This window comes from Schistocerca serialis, chromosome 2, assembly GCF_023864345.2.
Source record: "Schistocerca serialis cubense isolate TAMUIC-IGC-003099 chromosome 2, iqSchSeri2.2, whole genome shotgun sequence".
In the NCBI taxonomy this organism is placed as follows: domain Eukaryota; kingdom Metazoa; phylum Arthropoda; class Insecta; order Orthoptera; family Acrididae; genus Schistocerca; species Schistocerca serialis.
This window is the reverse complement of record NC_064639.1, coordinates 502964791-502986916: the sequence shown is the minus strand read 5'-3', so window position 1 is coordinate 502986916 and position 22126 is coordinate 502964791. Positions and strand designations below refer to the sequence as shown.

The following is a 22126-nucleotide window of genomic DNA, read 5'->3' as shown; positions in this document are numbered from 1 at the left end:
TCAACGAAACATTGTTGATATGGACTTCCGGATCCGAAGGCCCACTCGTGTACCTTTGATGACTGCACGACACAAAGCTTTACGCCACGCCTGGCTCCTTCAACACCGACATTGGATGGTTCATGAATGGAAACATGTTACCTGGTCGGACGAGTCTCGTTTCATATTGTATCGAGCGCATGGACGTGTACGGGTATGGAGACAACCCCATGAACCCGTGGACCCTGCATTTCAGCAGGGGACTGTTCAAGATGGTGGGGATCTGTAATGGTGTGGGGCGTGTGCAGTTGGAATGATATGGAACCCCTGATACGTCTAGATACGACTCTGACAGGCGACACGTACGTAAGCATCCTGTCTGAACACCTGCATCTACTCATGTCTATTGTACATTCCGACGGACTTGGGGAATTCCAGCAGGATAATGCGACAGCCGACAAGTCCAGAATTGCTACGAATTGGCTCCAGGAACATTCTTCTTAGTTTAAACACTTCCGCTGGTCACCAAGCTCCCCCGACGTAAACATTATTGAGCATATTTGGCATGCCTTGCAACGTGCTGTTCAGAAGAGATCTCCATCCCCTGGTACTGTTACGGTTTTATGGACAACCTTGCAGAATTCAAGATGTCAGTTCCCTCCAGGACTACTTTAGACGTTAGTCGAGTGCAGGTCACGTCTTGTTGCGGCCCTTCTGCATGCTCGCAGAGGTCCAATACGCTATTAGGCCTGTGTACCTTTTTTTTTTTTTTTTTTTTGCTGTTCAGTGTATCTCTCGAAAACACCATGAAGATATAATTAGAGAGATTCGAGTCCATTCGGAGGCTTACCAAGACATTCTCCCTGTCAACCATTCGCGACTGGAACAGCAAAGGGTAGAAGTGACAGTGGTGCACGAAGCACCCTACGCACTGTAATGTATCTTACGGTGTATACACGTTAACTAAACACGCGACTTCTTCGAACTACTCCATATGGATAGTCTGTTTACAATTAAGACAAACACCTTATACTAACAAAACAGTCCATACGAAACACCTTTAAACGCATTTACACAGATTTAGACCACTCCAACTGGCAGAATTTTCTCCTTTTTTCCTCAATAAATTGTTATCCTAGATAACGTGGGCGACAGAACATTGTTTTGGTCTCATTTATTTCCTTCTTTGCGAAATGTTCAACATACGCTGGCGAGATGCTCCATAAGTTAATGTCATCATAGAGATAACGCTAAACAGAAGTAAAATTGTACAAGTAACGGAACTGAAATCCCAGTTATAAATTAGCTCTGATTGTACACCAATCTGTTTGACACAAACACATCGGTCTCGCAATCAGAAATCATGCTTAACATTCCACATACTATAAACTATCCATCATCTCTCCTTATTTTACTTCATCACAAGAGTCTGTTACTTTTAACAGTCGGATATAATCCCTAGTCTCTCTCTCTCTCTCTCGTTGGTACTCATTCCAGTGCTTTCGAGACTCCATCCCGTGAGCTAACATATGCAGAGTCTCAGTTGCAGCTAGTAATATTTTAATAGCGCAGGTTTATTTTGAGAATTAAATACACAAATAACTGCAAATGTATTTACCTTTCCCAAAATACTCAATTTCAACGCATCTTCCAACGACTTTCGTTACTCAGCAGTCACCAGAAAAGCCTCTGCTTCACTAAGAATTCTCTGTTGTTCGACCGACCATATTTCGTGGTTTCCTCTGCCTCAAACCCCTTAAGTGTTGCATAAAACACAGAGTTCAGTTAATGATATTCGCTTTTAGTTGCTGAAGCTATGATCAGCTCGTTTCCTCCCATTAGATGTACGTTGTTCACTATTTTCAGTTCAAGTGGCCATTTCTTGATAACTTCTTTTTGCCCTTGCGAAAATTACTTCGCGCTCCCGATACGATACTGATCTTCGAACCAATTGTTCCTGATGTTCTGACTATGGAGCCACTGAACAGCAGAACTGCATGCTCATGTGGTTAGCGCAACACGCTCCCAGCCGTTAACACGGTCTTTCGAAACGTGATCCGCTGTTTCTTCTTCAGTAAGTCCTCAGTTGCCATTACAAAGCTGCGTGGACCCCTTAACATCTCTCCCCGAAGGAACAGCAGCAGATCGAACGTGTGTCCTCCACGTGGCAGCCAGATAACTACGACTGTAGCTAAGCCACAGGGGTGGAGATTTATTTCATTATTCTTCATTTGTTATTGCTAGCATTGAGTTATAAAAAATGGACTACGTGGGCAGGTGTCGGACCACATATGGAAAGCTCCGCTCTCCAATTACTGTTAGTATTATTATTATTCTTTCTTTTCTCAGACGTTATGTCTGGTCAAAAATGGAAAGTGACGCGGACCTTGATCAAGCGTGACTTCCTTTTAATTGTACGGTATATGTTACATTGCATTTAGGAACTTTCGGGTAATTGAATATGTATCAATAATTACAGATTTCTGTAGTTGTATATATATGTTTGGATGTAGCTGTATTGCGTTGATGTACTGGTGGATATTGTGTGGTATGACTCCTGTAGTTGATAGTATAATTGGTACAATGTCAACTGTATCCTGATGCCACATGTCCTTGACTTCCTCAGCCAGTTGGATGTATTTTTCAATTTTTTCTCCTGTTTTCTTCTGTATATTTGTTGTATTGGGTATGGATATTTCGATTAGTTGTGTTAATTTCTTCTTTTTATTGGTGAGTATGATGTCAGATTTGTTATGTGGTGTTGTTTTATCTGTTATAATGGTTCTGTTACAGTATAATTTGTATTCATCATTCTCCAGTACATTTTGTGGTGCATACTTGTATGTGGGAACGTGTTGTTTTATATTAGTTTATGTTGTATGGCAAGTTGTTGATGTATTATTTTTGCTACATTGTCATGTCTTCTGGTGTATTCTGTATTTGCTAGTATTGTACATCCGCTTGTGATGTGATCTACTGTTTCTATATGTTGTTTGCAAAGTCTGCATTTATCTCTTGTGGTATTGGGATCTTTAATAATATGCTTGCTGTAATATCTGCTGTTTATTGTTTGATCCTGTATTGCAATCATGAATCCTTCTGTCTCACTGTATATATTGCCTTTTCTTAGCCATGTGTTGGATGCGTCTTGATCGATGTGTGGCTGTGATAGATGATACGGGTGCTTGCCATGTAGTGTTTTCTTTTACCGATTTACTTTCTTTGTATCTGTTGATGTTATGTGATCTAAAGGGTTGTAGAAGTGGTTATGAAATTGCAGTGGTGTAGCCGATGTATTCATATCAGTGATTGCTTTGTGTATTTTGCTAGTTTCTGCTCGTTCTATAAAGAATTTTCTTCGATTATCTACCTATCCATAATGTAGGTTTTTTATGTCAATAAATCCCCTTCCTCCTTCCTTTCTGCTTAATGTGAATCTTTCTGTTGCTGAATGTATGTGATGTATTCTATATTTGTGGCATTGTGATCGTGTAAGTGTATTGAGTGCTTCTAGGTCTGTGTTACTCCATTTCACTACTCCAAATGAGTAGGTCAATATTGGTATAGCATAAGTATTTATAGCTTTTGTCTTATTTCTTGCTGTCAATTCTGTTTTCAGTATTTTTGTTAGTCTTTGTCTATATTTTTCTTTTAGTTCTTCTTTAATATTATTATTATTATTGCTATTATTATTTCACGGTCTGACCAAAAAGGTGAAGCACCCGAAAAGGGAAGAGGAAACAAATTGAAACTTCATGCCTTGAGAGGGCGTGTGATGGTACATCGGTGGTTACAGAATCCAGTCAGCTCACAAAGAACTTGGCAGTATGAACCCACTTACCAGCATGACGTTGTGCGCATTGTGATCTTGATGCATGCACCGATTCGGTTGCGAAGGATGTCGTAAAGCTGTTGCATCCTCTCATGAGGAAAGCTGCCCCACAACTGTCGTAACTGGTTCTTCATGACCTGGATACTGGTACCAGGACTGGGCTGACGTCCAAGCTGATCCCACAATGTTCTATCAGGGAGAAATATGGGGATATTGCTGGTCGAGGGAGTACCTCAGCTTGACGCAGACAGTTCATAGAGATACGTGCCACGCGTGGACCAGCAATAGCCTGTTGAAAAATGGAAACACGACACTGTCACTTACGCAAAAGAGATACCACACGAGGGCTCAGGACTTCCGTGACGTACTGTTGGGCCGTCGCAGTTCCCTCAATCATCATTGGCGGTGACCTGAAGTCAAAGCCAATGGTTTGCCACACCATGAGCCAGGAGTAACATCGCAATGCCGTTCCAAAACACTACAAGAATGGGATATCTCCCCAGATAGACGCCATACTAACCAACGATGATCATACCAGGATAATGGAGAATTGCGGTTCATGGTTGAACATCATGCGATGCTATCGAACGGCAGTTCATGCTTCCTGGTGACGGTGTCACTCCAAATGCAATCGTTTCTGTTGTGGTGTTAACAGTAGGCTACGCATGGGACTGTAATTCCCTATTCCGGCTCCTGCTGCTACTCTCCGATCAATGAAGCGGGATGACGTAGAATGTTGCAGGGAATCCATTACATGTTCTCGGATGGCAGGCACGGGTGTGAAAGGCTTGCGATACGCATGGTGCATAATAGGGCTTTCCTCTGTTGAGGCGGTCAGAACAGCTCGACTGGGACACAGATGACAAGTATGCCAGCCCTCACGTCCCCATGCAGTCCAACAACGGGCCACTGCCATATTCGAATACCCCACGAATGTAGGTACTGCACGATTCGAACAGCTGGCAAAATGGAGACTCACAAATGGGGCCTTTTGAAACTCTTGTCACGTGTTGATTACGCTATCTCACAGCAGAACATTGCATCTCCGTGCCCTTGAGAGTGATCACTCAACATCTGACGCTGTTCACCTATATACGTTACAAGGCCTGGTGAAAGAAACTAAACATGAACTATGCCAATACACTCTGGTGGCCGTTCCACCTCTCATAGAAAATTGCAGCTCTAACCATTTACATACCAGCCGATGGGTGTACGTGTGCCAAGTTATATTGGCATCCGACCGTGTCTTCTGTGTGATTCACATTTTTTTAAATTATGCAATGTATTTTGTCACGTATCGCTTCAATAACGTCTGATAATAATTGTTGTATGTTAGAAACGGCTTGTTGTAATGTGGTTTAGGTTCCACCTTAAACTGTTAGTCCCCCTATAACTGGCTGAGAAGACATTGCAAAGATGGGAAGAAGACAAGTCCATAATGCGTTCAGTAGGGCTGTAGTATGTAGTAATGCACTGCTATGTTCACACCAACCTTCCGGGACAAACCGTTGATGATGCGGGGTACAGCAGTTACGCTGAAGTCAAGATACGTCACGCAAGCGGAGGAACTGTAGGAGTGCACCAAACCGACTGTTCACCTCAAACGAGACGCACATTACGCCCGAACACAACCAGCTGTTAACTGTAATCTCACAACAAGAGAAGCTGCCGAGTAGAAAGAGTGTACAATGACCTTGCAGCAGTCAACGTAGATACGCGGCGTGCTCCGGGTCCAATAATGACGTATCGTTTCACCAGGAACATTTACAGAGACAAAAATAATGCTATATTGGTTCTGCCTCAAAAATGGAAGTCTTCGAGCGCAAGTCGATATTGTCCAGCCGGATGAGTGTAATCTAATCTCACTGATAAGGGTTATCGTCCACCGATTATCGCGGTATTTAGTGCGAAGCAGACCCTGACGCGTCGATGGAAAAGCACCTCTGCTCGACTTGAACATGCCAAGCGTTTTCTTTTTTACAGGTCGGCACAGCATTTTGAAGATCTACCTTCACAGGTATAGAAGAACAATGAAGAAATGTACTTACATGATATGTTAAATTACTAATTGACACAACGCAACATTAGTGAATTAATGAGGAAGACATGTGACGCAATGCATATATGCAACTTCACAGTTCAAACTTTCTCTTTAAGATGAATGCATTACATTAGTAAGTGGACTAGAAGCTTCCTGTTTCAGTAGAATACAAGGATATTTGATGATAAATACAAGAATATACTCCGTTTCATTACATAAAATAAATCCAAGAACTCCCATACTGTAGGTAAAATCATCTGCGTTATTACGCCGAGTCCGCAGCTCGTGGTCGTGCGGTAGCGTTCTCGCTTCCCACGCCCGGGTTCCCGGGTTCGATTCCCGGCGGGGTCAGGAATTTTCTCTGCCTCGTGATGACTGGGTGTTGTGTGCTGTCCTTAGGTTAGTTAGGTTTAAGTAGTTCTAAGTTCTAGGGGACTTATGACCATAGATGTTAAGTCCCATAGTGCTCAGAGCCATTTGAACCATTTATTACGCCGCGTAGTATCCCGCGACGTTTCGATTCCTCTGGTAAGATCTTCCTCAGAAGTCTTCTGATTTGTTTATTTATCGTATGACAACAGGAAAAAATACGAGACAACTACTTCCTATAAATATAAGTATATATTTCTCAGCAGATGCAAGTTCACAATGAATTCATCGCCTAAGTCCGGATATGAAATCCAATCAGAAGCTTCTGCAGACCAATTGTGGAGGTCCGTCATTGTCCTTTTAAATCCTCCGAGGGAACATTCAACTGTTATACGATGAATAGTTTGCCGCTGTTCGCCGCAGTCACAGTGAGGAGAGGCTTGCAGCTCCACTGGTGCAGGAGTGCTCCACATCTGTCCCGTTAATTCTGATCTGACGCAGTACACACTACGTGCTGTAGGTGTAACCGAAAAACTGCTGGTCGCTCCCAAGGAGTTTTGATTAGTTGGTGATGCAGCAAGGAAGTTTGCTCCTGTCACTGAGTGTTCCAGGCATGCTGCACGCTGAAATGATTGCTCTGCAAACTGACTGATGCGTCCAACCATGATTTTCTAGACCTTAATCGCTGGGATTTTTTCTTTTCGTCCACACGTTTAGCAATGAATGTGATCTTCTTATGGATGCTTGTGGAATATTACTATGTATCGGTGGCCAGTGCTTGTTTCTGGGGCGAATGCACTTGTGATGAGGCGCATAGCTTGACTGAGCCGTGTGTCAATTGGATTGTATTGTTTGGGGGAGGAGACCAGACAGCGACGTCATCGGTCTCATCGGATTAGGGAGGGACGGGGAAGGAAGTCGGCCGTGCCCTTTCAGAGGAACCATTCCGGAATTTGCCTGGAGCGATTTAGGGAAATCACGGAAAACCTAAATCACGATGGCCGGACGCGGGATTGAACCGTCGTCCTCCCGAATGCGAGGCCAGTGTGCTAGCCACTGCGCCACCTCGCTCGGTGTGTGTCAATTATTTTAGTGTGAGCACTGTTTATCCAAGTGGAATAGCAGTATTCTGCGACTGAACATGAAAGAGTTAGAGCCGATGATCTTAGAACTGTTGTAGTGGGACCCCAGGCTGTTCCTATTAAATTTTGGAGTATATTTTTCCTACGTTTGACGCTAGCTGCCACATTCCAGAGTTGAGTTTTGTACATCAGTGATCTGTCTAGCGTCACACCTACGAATTTTGGAGTGTTGCAATAAATGAGAGTCTGATCTCTATTTCTGATGTTAGGTTTGTAGTTTGCTTGTTTATTCCGTAAGTGGAAAGTTGATACAGTGGTCTTCTGAGGATTCGATCACAGTATTTTACGTATTTATCCAAATTTTCAGGTCAGGTATTAGTATTGCGTTAGTTTCCCTACAGCTTGGCTCCTGAGCAATTACAGCAATGTTATCAGTGTAAATAAAATTTCCTGGACTTTTTTCCTAAAGGATAGTATGTAAACAGATTAAAAAGGAGCGGGGCCAAAGCAGAATCTTGTGGGTTACCCATCATTTATTTTGTGAACGTTGCTTTTGGAGTTCTCCGATGTTTCCGAGTGACTGAACATTGGCGAAAACTAGTTACAAAATGTTTCCCGGGGCTTTTCTGCGTTCTCGTTGGTGATTCGTTGATGGTGTGAATGTACAGATAACATATTGCAAAGAGAAGTGCAAAGTCAACAAAATGTTGTGGTTGCTGTGCCACACAGGTGGTTTTCCGACAGTTTTCAGGCTGAAAGTTCCTCTGCTTTTCAAGTTTCCTGGTAGACTAAAACTCTAGGGCGGACCGGGACTCGAACACGGAACGCCGTCTTTCACGGGAAATGCTCTTAACGAGTGAGCTATTCATTACTCGCCCTCACACCTTTACTTCGGGTAGTATCTTCCCTCAAACTTCCCAAGCTTTCCACAAGCCCTCCTGCATACTGTGCTAGACTAGAACTCCCGGAAGAAAGGATATTGCAGAGAAATGGCTTAGCCGTAGCCTACTGTTACTATTTCTACAACGAATAATTCACTCTGCAGAGGCGAGTAAGCAGTTTATGAAACTTCCTGGCATATTAAAAGTGTATGCCGGAACATTGCCTTTCACGCGAGTTGCCCTTATCCGCTAAACCATCAACGCACGACTCACGACCCGCTCTCACCGCTTCACTTCAGCCAGTAACTCTCTTCTACTTTCCACAGAGCAGTGACAGTGGAAGGTAGGGTTCCTGGTTCTAATCCCGGTCTGTCAAACAGTTTAAATGTGCGAGGATGTGTCCTGATATTTGTTTATATTCCTTGCGAGTCGTAGCAGGATAGTTCAAGTGGCTCTGAGCACTATGGGACTTAACATCTCAGGTCATCAGTCCCCCGAACTTAGAACTACTTAAACCTAACTAACCCAAGGGCATCACACACATCGATGCCCGAGGCAGGATTCGAACCTGCGACCGTAGCTGTCGCGCGGTTCCAGACTGTAGCGCCAAGAACCGCTCCGCCACACCGGCCGGTCGTGGCAGGGTAGTTACTTAAACGTTAGCGAGATTGTACGAAGCGGGAAACGTAAGGCCGTCAATTACGAGGGTCAGTCAAAAAGTAATGCCTCCTATTTTTTTTTCTACGTTTAATTGTAAGGAAATTTAAATGCAATTACATAGGTTGAAAACCACAACATTGAGGATCATTTTGTCATTTTTCAATGTAATCTCCGCCCATCTCTACAGTTTTGGTCCATCTTTGAACAAGGGCATGTATCCCAGTACGGTAAAAATCACAGCTCTGCTTCCTAAGCCATTGACGCACGGATGTTTTGACGGCCTCCTCATCTTCAAAATGAAACCCACGATGAGCTTCTTTTAGTGGCCCGAACAGATGGAAGTCTGATGGTGCCAGGTCAGGGCTGTATGGGGGATGAGGCAAAACTTCCCATCCAATTTTGACAATCTCGTCAGAGGTGTGACGACTGGTGTGTGGTATTGCATTGTCATGCAAAAGAAGAACATCTGCCATTGATTTTGTTGGGCGAACTCGCTGAAGACGTGCTTTAAGTTTGTTGAGGGTTGTGACGTATTGAACAGAATTTATTGTGCATCCCTGCTCCAAAAAATCAACCAGAATCACACCCTCTGTATCCCAGAAAACTGTTGCCATAACTTTCCCTGCCGATCGCACAGTTTTGAATTTTTTCTTCCTCGGCGAGCTTGTGTGACGCCACTCCATTGACTGCCTCTTTGATTCGGGTTCAAAAAAATGCACCCATGTTTCGTCCCCGGTCACAATTTTTTTCAGAAACTCATCTCCCTCCAAACGGAAGCGCTGCAAGTGTTGGGAGGCTATTGTTTTCCTTGCCTCTTTATTCTGATCGGTTAACATTCTTGGAACCCACCGTGCAGAAACTTTTGAGTACCCCAATTGTTTAATAATCGTGATCACACTGCCTTTACTAAGAGAAATAATGCGACACACTTCATCTGCAGTCACCCGACGGTCACCACGAATGATGTCATCAACTTGCTGAATGTTGTGTGGAGTCACTGCACTCACCGGCCTGCCGCTCCGCTTTTCGTCAGTCAACGGTGTTTGCCCTTCAGCTTCCTTACAACGACGAACCCATCGTCTAACAGTGCTGACATCCACTGTGACAACACCATACACCTTCTTCAGTCTTTCATGAATGCGTATGGGCGTTTCACCTACTGCATTCAAGAATTCAATCACACAACGCTGTCTCAAACGAACATCGATGTCGGCCATCTTACAAACTTCTGCTGTGCTGCCACCTGTTGACACAGAAAGTTACTACTGCAGTGGATTGCAGAAGAAGGTTTGAGGAATGGCGCCAAATTCAAATTTTTCACTTAACTTAATTTCTTTAAGTAGAAAAAAAATGGGAGGCATTACTTTTTGACCGACCCTCGTATATTGAAATTACACTCATTCTTAGACATTTCAACTGCCTCCTGGACTTTCTTTATGCATGTATTACATTCTTTGGCTAATACTATCATGTTATTAACACCTATGTCCTGACCATAGTACTCTTGATGTTCCGTTACAGAAGATTTCATTCTATATTCTAGATGTGTTTGCTGTTTACGTTCTTTAATGTTTTCTATTAAGGCCGCGTCAGTTTCACTTATGTATTAGGATGGTGCATTAAGTTCCAGGATTTTTACCTTAAGCTTAATAAACACAACAGATACACATAACAGAGACTTCAGTCGAGGATTTGTACCTTAAGTTTAATAAACACAACAATACACACAACAGAGACTTTAGTCATCAATAATATATTCTCCTCCAATATTTACAACAGTGGGCCAACGCTGGGGTAACTTTTTGATTCCGCTACTGTGAAAGCCACGTGGTGTTAAGGTTAACAACTCGTCGAGCCATGTTCGCAGTGTATTTTCATCTGGAAAGGAAGTTCCTTGAAGGTTGTTGGATAGAAAGCGGAAAATGTGAAAGTCCGACGGCGCAAGATCACGTGAATAAGGTGGGTGCAGAATGACTTCATATCCCAACTACTGTATAGCGTTTTTCGCGAAGCTAGCAAAATGCCGGTGGGTCATATCGTGGAGTAGCATCACTACACGCTGGCTTCCTGGTCGTTATTCATGGGTTGCGTCTGCAAGACGTCGCAGTTGTTGACAATAAATGTCAGCAGTGATGGTTACACCTCGGGGAAGCAATTCGTAGTACCCTACGCCGTCGCTTTTCCACCAGGTCTTTGTACGAGGAGTTACTGCTTTGATTGTGCTCAACCATTCTTTTCTTTTCCTTATGTTACCATAACGACAGCATTTCTCATCACCAGTAACGATGCAGAATAGGAATAGTCGGTGTTATTCACGAGCCAATTTACGACGAGCAAGCAGAGATGCACATATTGGCCACCTGCTGATTTTTGTAATTTTGGCTTCGAGCACGCGGTACCCATACATTCCATCTTTGAACCATCCCCAATGCATGAAAATGTACGATGATGGAATGACTACTGTTCATCACACTTGATAGTTCCAGAGTACAAAGACGTGGATCATTGTGGATTAACGCATTTAAGCGATCTGTATCAGACCCCGAACATATTCCTGAACATGGAGCGTCACTAATATCAAGACCATTCTCTTTAAAACGAGAAAACAATTTCCTTGCCGTGCTCTGTCTGATGGCATTATTTCCATAGGCGGAACAAATATTTCTGGCTGCCTCCGCTGCTCTCACCCCTCTACTGAACTCAAACAGAAGAATAGGTCGGAAACGTTCCCATTTCTCCACTTGGCACTCCATTTTCTAGCGTCCACAGCTCGATTCACTATCTCCAAATGACAAAATCTGAACTGAAATAGCAACTTCATTGATTGGCGACTCCATGGAGTGCTGTGTGCAAAACGACCATATATGTTAAATTAAAAGGAAGGTCAGTGTTAGCCGTAATATTGATGGTTTATTGATAGCAAAATCGATTTTCAATTACATAGTTTTAGTTTCAGTTATTGTGATCGCTTCTCAGTTTTGTTTACTGATAACTTGATACCATTGTCTATGAGTTTAATTTGTACACCACAGCACTGAAGATGATCACCATGTGATTGAAAATCGATTTTGCTATCAATAAACCATCAATATTACTGCCAACGCTGACCTCCTTTTAATTTTAATGAAATAGCAACACTGAACTACAAATAAAAAATAATAATTGAGAAATAAACCCATTGCAACCGGAATACCATCATACAAAACAAAAACCCTACGAACTTATTCATCAACCTAATATAAGGGGCAATAAAACGAAAACGGGACAGACGGAAAAAAATAAGTAAACTGGTTATTGTTTCAAAAGTAATCTCCATAAGTGCTAATACATTTATCCCACTGCGAGACAAAACATTCAGTGACTTCATGAAAAAATATTTGAGATCACCTAGAGAACCATCATTGCGCCCAGGAGAGCACCTATTCATCCGAAGCAAATGCACGGCCACGAATGTCATTCTTCAGAGATACAAAAATATGTAAATCACATGGGGAGATATCGGGACTGTAAGGAGAATGTGGAAGGGAGTCGCAGCTAAACTTCTGCAGCGTAGTCGAAACAACCTTGGCAACATGTGGGCAGGTCCACATTTTCCTATGAAGGCACTGGCCGTCTTGGTTGGTTGGTAGCTTGGTTGATATGGTGGGTGGGGAGCTAACAGCGAGGTCATCAGTCCCATTTAGGGAAGATGGGGAAGGAAGTCGGCCATGCCCTTTCAAAGGAAGCATTTGCCTGAAGCGATTTAGGGAAATCAGGAAAAACCTAAATCAGGATGGCCGGACGCAGGTTGGAACCGTCTTCCTCCAGAAGAGTCCAGTATGCTAACCACTGCACCACCTCACTCGGTGGCCGTGTTGTCTCACAGTGGGATAAATGTATAAGAGCTACGGCGATTACTTTTGAAGTAATAAACAGTTAGGGTTTCCGTACCTCAATCGGTAAAAACGGAACGCTTATACGATCACATTGCTGCCTGTCTGTGTCTGTCCGTCCGACTGTTCTTAACCCTTTTTGTCAGGAAAGGGTCGAGGTATGGAGTTCAAATTTATGTCACATACTCAGGTGTACGGACCCCTGCGAAGATTTTAGCTTCTAAGTCAATGGAAGCAAAGACGCGGCCATATATCTCACATATTTTGATACCTGCAAACTCACTCACCAAAACCCATGGATGAACTACTTACACACATGTCGAGTCTGGTGGGCTAGCTGTAAAGCACGTTACTGGATGCCCAGAGGTCGCAGAATCAAATCTCGATGGGACCACAAAGTTTTGAGTCTCCGTTGTAACGTACCGTTCATCTCTCAACGAATGTGAGCCGTCGCCAGAAACAACACGTGGTTCGGGCTGCACGTTAAATCGTAGGTCCCGTTTAAATAAGTTGGATAGGTCAATGCCACGCAAGTCGCCGGAGTACCTGCCATAGGTGGCACGAAGGCTCCGTCTTCTATGTACCCCCATAGAAGGAAGTCGCAAGTTGTGTGGTCTGGTGACATGAGAGACCAAAAGCAATGATCAAGATGTTGTTGCCCAGCTCCTCCAACACAACGTTGTGGGATTGTGTTAAGATAACGCCGCACGTCAGGGTGAAAGTGAGGAAGGGCACAGTCATACATGAAAATGAAATCATTGGAATCTTCGTGGAGTTGAGGAAACAATCAGTTTTGCAGCATGTCCACGTATGACATTCCTGTCACAGTTTCCCCTGCAAAAAAGAAAGATCCACAAACTCTGTTAACAGAAATGGCACAAAACACATTTAGTTACGGTGAGTCACTTTCATGTTCGACGACGACGCTAGGATTCTGTGACCTCCAAATTGTTACATTACGGTGGTTTATTTTTTACCCGATAGATGAAACGTCGATTCGCCAGAAAAGATGAATCGTTCGGAAAAAGTGTCCTCTGCCATATCCTGGAAAAGTGAAATGCAAAATTTCCATCTTCTGTTACGGTCGCCGGGACCAAGTTGCTGCAGTAACTGCAATTCGTACGGCTTCACAAGCAGGAGTCGATTCAGAATACGCCGCACCGTTGTTTGAGGAAGTTGAAGTTCCTGGTCTGCCGTCTTGTGGACTTCCGAGGACTCCATGTGAACGCTTTTCGGATGCGGTCAACATTTTCATCAGAAGCGCGTTGCCGACTAGTGCTCTTCCCTTTGCACATGCAACCAACTTCCAAGAATTTTGTATGCTAGTAATAAATCTGCTTGTGCAGAGGCGGCTTCTCAACAAACGGTGGAATGCACTTTGCATTTGAACAATGGACTGGCTTCGCACGCATTCCAACACACGAAATGATTTCTCTTGTGGTGTAGTCGCCGTGTCGCTACAAACATATAAGAGTGCTGCTGTGTCAAAACTTTTAACCTTTCTCTATCCAGTGACATGCGCAGTGTGTTTGTGTTTTTTACAGTTTGTCTGTAATAAACAAGTGAAATCTTATCTTTCTTTTTGAATCACCCGGTACTACACGCGCTCCAGGAGAAGTCACAGGCTCTTGTAGGCTTGTCAGCTGGTGCCGATGCTACAACATTGGTCCACCTGCAACCAATCAACGAGAGGGCTAACGTGTGCTGCTGGGACTTCCTGCACCTGTTGAGCATGCACCAGGGCGTTTGGCTCTTAGCGCGCCCCTCGAACAGCGTACAACTCGCGACGCGACTGTACTAACAACACAACTGGTCACTTCATGGACTGCCGAGGTGGGGAGGCGATCAAGCGTATCCCTTGTAGATTCGGAAGAGCCTCACAGTTTAACGAGAGGGTCTTTTTTTACTGATGGAAAGAAAATGAAATGAAAATGCACTATACTATGTTAAAATTCAAGTGCTATGTGATACGCGTTTCGTAAAATACATTTCAAACATGTAGCTTTGTGTGCCTGTTTGGTGAGCTTTGGCAACTGCCGGCAGGTGCTGAACTTCATCGCGCTGCTGCTGTACCGGCTGGGCTACGATGGCATGTTCCTGGGAGTCGGCGGCACGTGGAACATCAACGAGAACAAAGACCCCAGCGCCGAGGTGTTCGCCTCCGGCATCATGGTGGGCTACCTCGTCTACACGTGCATCTCGCTCGTCGGCATGTGCCTCCACCAGCCCAAGACCATCACGGTACGCAAAGGCTTAAGTCACAGTATTTTTGAGTAATTGCTGCAAATGCAAAAACTTCGTAGTGCACCTCTCTCTCTTCACCAATCTTGACGCGACGCACCATGACTAACTCTGCTCTGCTAATCTCTTGATCTCAGAGTATTGCACCCGATGTTCTCGAATATATGGCAGTCTTTGTCTTTCCCTGCACATTTTGTCCTCTTCGCCCCTTTCTGTTACTATGGAACTTATTCCCTGATGTACTAACACCCTAACTCTTCTTGTGGACAGAGTTTTCGATACATTACCTTCTTCGTCGATTCTACGAAGAGTCGCCTCGTTTCTTATCAGTCCGTTTCATTTTCAACATTCTTCTATAGCGTCATATCTCAAATGCTTGGATTCTCTTCTTTTCCGGTATTCCCAGTATCCCTCATTTTCAACATCCTTCTACAACACCACATCTCAAACGCTTCGATTTTCTTCTTTACCGGTATTTCCAGTACCCATGATTCACTAGTATACAACGTTGAATTCCAAACAAACATTCTCGGAAATTTTTTCCTCAGATTAAGGCCGATGTTTGACACCAGTAGACTTCCATTGTCTGTGTCAGACTGCCTTGTCCTCGTTGCTTCCTCCGTCACGTGTTATTTTGCTTCAAAGCCAGCAGGTGTCCGTAACTTCGTCTACTTCGTGGTCACCAATTTGGAGGTTAAGTTTATTCCTAATCTCATTTTTGTTACTGTTCATTACTTTCGTCTTTCTTCAGTCTCTCCGAAATCCATATTCTGTACCTGTTAGACTGTTCATTCCATTCAAGAGGTGTCTTAACTGTTTCTCAAATTCACTGAGGCCACCAATGTCATCACCGAATATTATCATTCATATGCTTTCATCCTAATTTCTAATCCCCCTTCTGAACTTCTCTCTTATTTTGTCATTGTTTCTTTGATGTACATGTGGAAGAGCAGAGGAGAAAGATTGCATCCCTGTCTGATCTCCTTTTGAATCCAAACATTTGTGTCTTGGTTTATCATTCTCATCGTTCCCTTTTGGTTATTACACATACTGCATATTATCCGTCTTTCTTTACAGCTTATAGCTACTTTTGCGACAAATTCAAACATTTTGCACCCTTTTATGTCACGGGAGGCTTTTGCTAAGTCGACATATCCTATGAAGGATTTGTCCTCAGGGGACACAACAACTGCGCTGTAAACTAGATAGACGGCATTAAGATTGCATCAAAACAGTCTAATCTTTTTCACTGACAGACAGAGACGTGTAATTACAGGCTTACATCACTGATGTCAATTTCCTGTAGAATAATGGAAACTTTTTATGCTTATGTCGATTGCGAAAAAACCACTATAGTGTGAAAATCAGCTCGTTCTGTTCGCCTATAAGCTTAGAAGTCACCCACGTTAATGCCGTGTTCATTGACTTCGGTAGACGTTCGACACAGTTCTGGCCTGTTGCCTAATGAACAAAGTACGAGCTCAATGAATATCTGATCAGCGTTTGACACGATTCAGGACTTAAGAGCTCATATACACTTTAAAAAAAGGAGGCACCATGAAAGGATAATCTCAATAGGGCGGAAATCAGTAGGTGTGATCTACATAGACAGACAAACAAATGATGAAAATGATGAAAATGTCAGAAAATCTGTATGATATGTTCAAGGGAAAGGGCTTCACAAATTAAGCAAGTCAATAACGTATTGGTCCTCCATTATGCAGGCAGGTATTCGGCTTGGACTGATTGACAGAGTTGTTGAATGTCCTCCTGAGAGACAGCGTGCCTAATTCTGTCCAATTGGCCCGTTACACGGCCAAAAAGCCGAGATGGATGGATTGCCCAGGATGCCTTACCACGAATGGCAACAATACGAAATTTAGAATATCGTCGACGTACTGCTGTGCCACGGATGACAACCAAATGGATCTTACTGTGAAATGAAATGGCACCCCAGATGATCACTCTTGGTTGTCGGGTCAAATGGTGGGCAAAGTCATATTGATATGGCAGCGCTGTCCAGAACGTCTCCAACCGAGTCTTCTCTGATCCTCGGGGCTCAGTTCGAAGCGGGACTGACCATAGAAGACAATTCCACTCCAGTCAATGAGATTCCAGGCTGCAGACGTATCTCCAGACGCCCTGGACGGTGTTGCGATACCGACCTGACCGTCGTCCGCCATATCAAGAGTGATGGTCTGGGATGAAACGTCATTTCATAGCAAGACCCCGTAGGTTGCCATCCACGGCACCCTTACACCACAGCGGTATGCGCGCAATCTTCTATGCCTCGTTTTGTTGCCCTTTATGGCAACCCATCCTGGGATTACATTTCGACAACAAAATGCCCGTGCGCTCACGGCGAGAGTTTCTACTGTTTATCATCGTGCCTGCCAAATCTTAGCTTGGCCAGCACGGTCGCCGAATCTCTCCCCAATTGAGAACGTTTCGAGTATTGTGGGCAGGGTCCTCCAACCATGTCGGGATGTTTGCGATCTACGCGTGCCAACTGGACTGTAAAGGCCACAATATCTCTCAGGGGGACATCCAACTACTCTATCAACCAAAGCCAAGCTTTCATAAGGGCCAGACGTGAAAGAACGCGTTACTGACTTGCTCAATTTGTGAAGCTTTACCTCTTCAATAAATTTGCCAGCTTCTCTGAAATCGTTATCATTTGTTTGTCGGCGCATGTACTTTTTTTTAAGGGGTATAATGCCCGTACGTCGTTCTTTAACAGTAGCTTCGGGGATACCCAGAAGGATGTTACAGGTTTTTACTATTAACGATATATACGTATAAACTGGTTTGATGAACAACTTCGAGAAATTGCGGAATTGCTCGCCAATGGCGCTGTTACGTATAGGAAAGTCGCAACGGAAGAAAATCGTATATAATCCAGGGAGACCTGTAGAGGATCAAATCTCAAGCCAGGGACTGTCAGTTTGCCACCATCATAAATAAATACAATGTAAGCCACAAAAAGCGAAGAGATACATTATTGTTCGATTACATGATTAATGAGATCACTACAAACAGTAAAAAAATGTAGACATTCGGGAGTATACGTCCGGATCAAACTAGAGTGGAACAACCAACTAAACAAGTTGTAGGAAATGCAGATGCCACACAGAAATTCTCTGGAAGGATGTTACGGCAATGGAGTTCATCCTTGAAAGCCGCAGCTTACAAAATCCACTACTGACCGATTCTTAAGTGTTGCTCCATAATATGAGCGCTTTACCGGGAAGTATTAATAGAGGAGAAGGTCCAAAGGCGAGCAGGAATTTTTTCACAGGTTCTTTTAGTAAGCGTGATAACATAACGAAGATGTTCATCATACTCCAGTGGCTACAAGACAGACGTTGTGCGTCAGAGATGATGAAATTGCGAGGTTCGAAGAAGAGTATCGAAATATATTACCTCGCCCAACATGTACCTCGTGAAATGCAGAAAATCAGAGAAATTGGAGTTCATACCAAGGTTTACGACAGTCGTTCTTCCCGAACATTACTCGAAAATGGCAAATAACGGTGGTACCCGAAATAGCCTGTGCTACACCACGTAAGGTGGCTTCCAGTATCTAAATCTAGATGAAAGAGTATACATAAAAATTTATACATCTGCAGTATTTACTTAAACTTTGCACGGCTGCCAGAATTCCGTCAATCAGCCTGCCACATCAAGGTAAGACATTTCTCCCATTCCAGTCTGAATTACGGTCTTGCCGCAGTGGTAACACCGGTTCCCGTCAAATCACCGAAGTTAGGCAATGTCGGGCTGGGCTAGCACTTGGATGGGTGACCATCTGGTCTGCCGAGCGCTGTTGGTAAGCGGGGTGCACTCAGCCCTTGTGAGGCAAACTAAGGAGCTACTTGATTGAGAAGTAGCGGCTCCGGTCTCGTAAACTGACTTACGGCCAGGAGAGCGGTGTGCTGGCCACATGCCCCTCCACATCCGCATCCAGTGACGTCTGCGGGCTCAGGATGACACGGCGGCCGGTAGGTACCGTAGGGCCTTCATGGCCTTTTCTGGCGGAGTTTATTTGTGTGAATTACGAGTCAAAACAAAACACCTGATGAAGACGTAAAGTTAAGGCGTCGAAATATCCTATTGTGAAGACGTGGACCACCGGCGGAACACCCGATCTCAACGACATGGCAACGAATCGCCGGGAAGGACTAAGATATTACAAAATCATCTGTGACCTTAAGTATCATAACTGCAACAGCCTTAAGACAAATCTTAAAGAACGAACTTGACTAATGTGCACGTGAATAGATGCTAAGCGAAAAGAAAAGAATGAAACTCGTTTTGAACGATGAAGATGATGCCCTACAACGTACAAAAAAATTCTGAAATTTTCAACTGTATGAAGAACCAGGCCATTGATGCACCCATTAATCCGCAATAGCTTCTCCATATAATTGCACATCTCTTTTTTTCATTCAAATAGGTGCACTAAATGGACTACGACTACTTGTTCAAACTGTACATTGGGCATGGAGTTATCTCATTGTGAAACTGCGTCTGATAGTTGGCTGGAAGTGAGCCTCGTGTAAGGAGGACAAACGTATATGATATGTGTTGGGATTCGACAGCCGCAGTGTCGTGGCTTATCGAGACAGCTGTTTATTGCCCAATGATATTGCTACTCAGGTTGGTCCAGATACCACGACAGTCACCCGAAAATGGAATCGATGGGTTCAGATGCGCCACATTCGACGTCATGAAGCATTTTAACGGTCCCACGCGACTAGCGCCCAACGGGACACACACACTGTTGACTCGACTGCCCGAGATAGAACAGGTAAGTGACATGTGACGATGTCTGAAACACCATGAACTGTCAGAACAGCGCCTTTTCAGACAAATCCTGGTTCTACATACAGCGTTACGATGTACACATCCCTGCATGGAGAGCAAATATCTCCATATTGTATTCTTTATCACCATGTAGATGCAGTACCTGACGTCATGGTACAGGTGCCATTCGGTAGACAACACATTCACCTGGTTCACATACTTGGTAATTTGGAGAACAGGTGTTACGTTTCTGATGTGTTAACGTCAGTGGGTGTGGGCTGTCTTCGAAATCTCTGTGATATTATATTTCAATAAGATAGTGCAAGACCGCAATTCGCCCATGCTGTTCTGACCTACCTCAATACAGAGGGTATCCGACTGTTACCTTCCCAGAACGTTTTTTGGACCTCTCATTCACTGAAAACAACTTCTCCCGTGTTTACCAAGAGACTGGTTTGCCACCACTCGCCAATTCGCTGATGAACTCTGGCAAAGAGTTGAATCAGCATGGAATGACGTAGCCATAGCCGGCCAGTGTGGCCGAGCGGTTCTAGGCGATTCAGTCCGGAACCGCGCGACCGCTACGGTCTCAGGTTCAAATCCTGCCTCGGGCATGGATGTGTGTGATGTCCTTAGGTTAGTTAGGTTTAAGTAGTTCTAAGTTCTAGGGGACTGATGACCTCAGATGTTAAGTCCCATAGTGCTCAGAGCCATTTGAACCATTTTTTGGCGTAGCCGTATCTCTCATCCAAGTTTAGTCTGACTCAATGACTATCTGACAGTCATTGTTGTCTACAAATTTAGCCATGCATTCATCCTACTATACAGCGTTATTCGTATGTCTGGGGTTTCAGAAGATGACTGTGCAAAAACGACAAGACATACAGAAAACACACACTTCAGTGACAGGGGCATCTCTCAAGGTTTTTAACTTTCATTACAGGTGCTCAATATGGTAACTGTTTGAGATGCAGCAAATGTCGACACACATGTGGAATTCATTCACACGATTGTGTGGGACAGTACAACAGCCTGCTTTGCAGATCTGTTCATTGGGTTGTAATACAGAGCATGTTTTCTGACACACCAGCCCCACACAGCACTTATTACGAAACAAAACTTGGAGAGATGCTCTATGGACTGACATCTGCCATTTTTCTGCGTATCTTGTAATTTCTGTACAGTCAGCTTATAAAACCCTACAGATACTTTTGAATAACCCTGTAGTTTCTATGCAGAATAAGTAAATGTATTTGCTATCCGTCCTTGCATTGTAATTTTAATGGTCAGCAGCGTATACATACATAGTGATTCAGCTGCCCCACGCCTGGGTTATATGCAACTTGCAGCACATTATAATACCACATGCAAGATTTCCATTTCTTTCACTTGCTGTACACAGTGCTACAGAAAAAAAGAACAGGACTATTTTTTAGGAAATTTAATGTAGTTAAATTTTGTACTGGGGTGCGTATTCACTAGAGGCTCTAGTTTCAGAATTATTCAGGAAAAACGTACAAAAGTGAACTTCAAATACTTTTTTTTCAATAACTTGAACATCATGATCTCCAGCGAAAAGTTATCCCAGTACAAGGTTTAAGTACATTAAATTTTCCACAAAAAATCATGGACCTTTTTTCTGTAGCAAAAATAATTTGCGCATAGCGAGGGAGTGTGTATGAAAAACTCACATGTAGTTTTTGTAGGAGTTGCGGGTTGCATAAAAGCGACCGTTAGGGGCAGCTGACTCAGCTTGTACAATGCTCGAGCAGTTGAGGCTAAGCCGTGCTTGTGTGTGTTCCGGCAGGACGTGATCATGAACTTCATCGGGCTTTTCGTGTGGATGGCGGTGGGCGCGATCGCGATCCACTACTGGATGGGCTACCAGAGCGAGTACAAGTACATCCACATGAGCACCGAGAAGCAGAAGGGGCTGGCGGTGGGCGCGCTCTGCGTGCTCTCGGGCACCGCCTACCTGCTCGACACCGTCGTCTCCTTCCTCTCCTACGCCGCCGCCAAGAACAAGTACTGAGCCTGCCTGCCCACTTTCTCACAGGCTCACCACCATCACTGCTGAGTTCGTCGTGGGAGTTAATAAGCTCTCGGGGTTCTTCTGCGAGCTCGGGTGTTACAATAAAGTGAAATATCCTGTGATCATCGCTCACGCGACTGACTCTCGTTTGCCATCTTGGCTGGCAAGCACAGTTCGTATGGTTTACAATAAGAACTCAGAGAATTCAATCGCTCATCTCTTCAAGACAGAAGTAACTTATACAAGCCATTTCATCTTCCACAAAAGCGCAATTTCAATTTTTTTTAGCATTACTGATACCTGCTTCTTTGTGTTATCTTTACGTAGAAAT

General features: G+C 43.9%; 1 protein-coding gene across 1 annotated transcript in view; it reads left to right on the top strand.

The window, feature by feature from the left end:
- The window catches only part of LOC126456150 (protein snakeskin-like), a 60453-nt gene extending 38658 nt beyond the window's left edge, over positions 1-21795 (top strand). The window contains exons 2-3 of the mRNA XM_050091903.1: positions 14760-14957; positions 21571-21795. Of these exons, the coding sequence (XP_049947860.1) occupies positions 14760-14957; positions 21571-21795 (423 nt within the window). The remainder of the gene's footprint in view (positions 1-14759; positions 14958-21570) is intronic.
- The last annotated feature ends 331 nt before the right edge of the window (positions 21796-22126 follow it).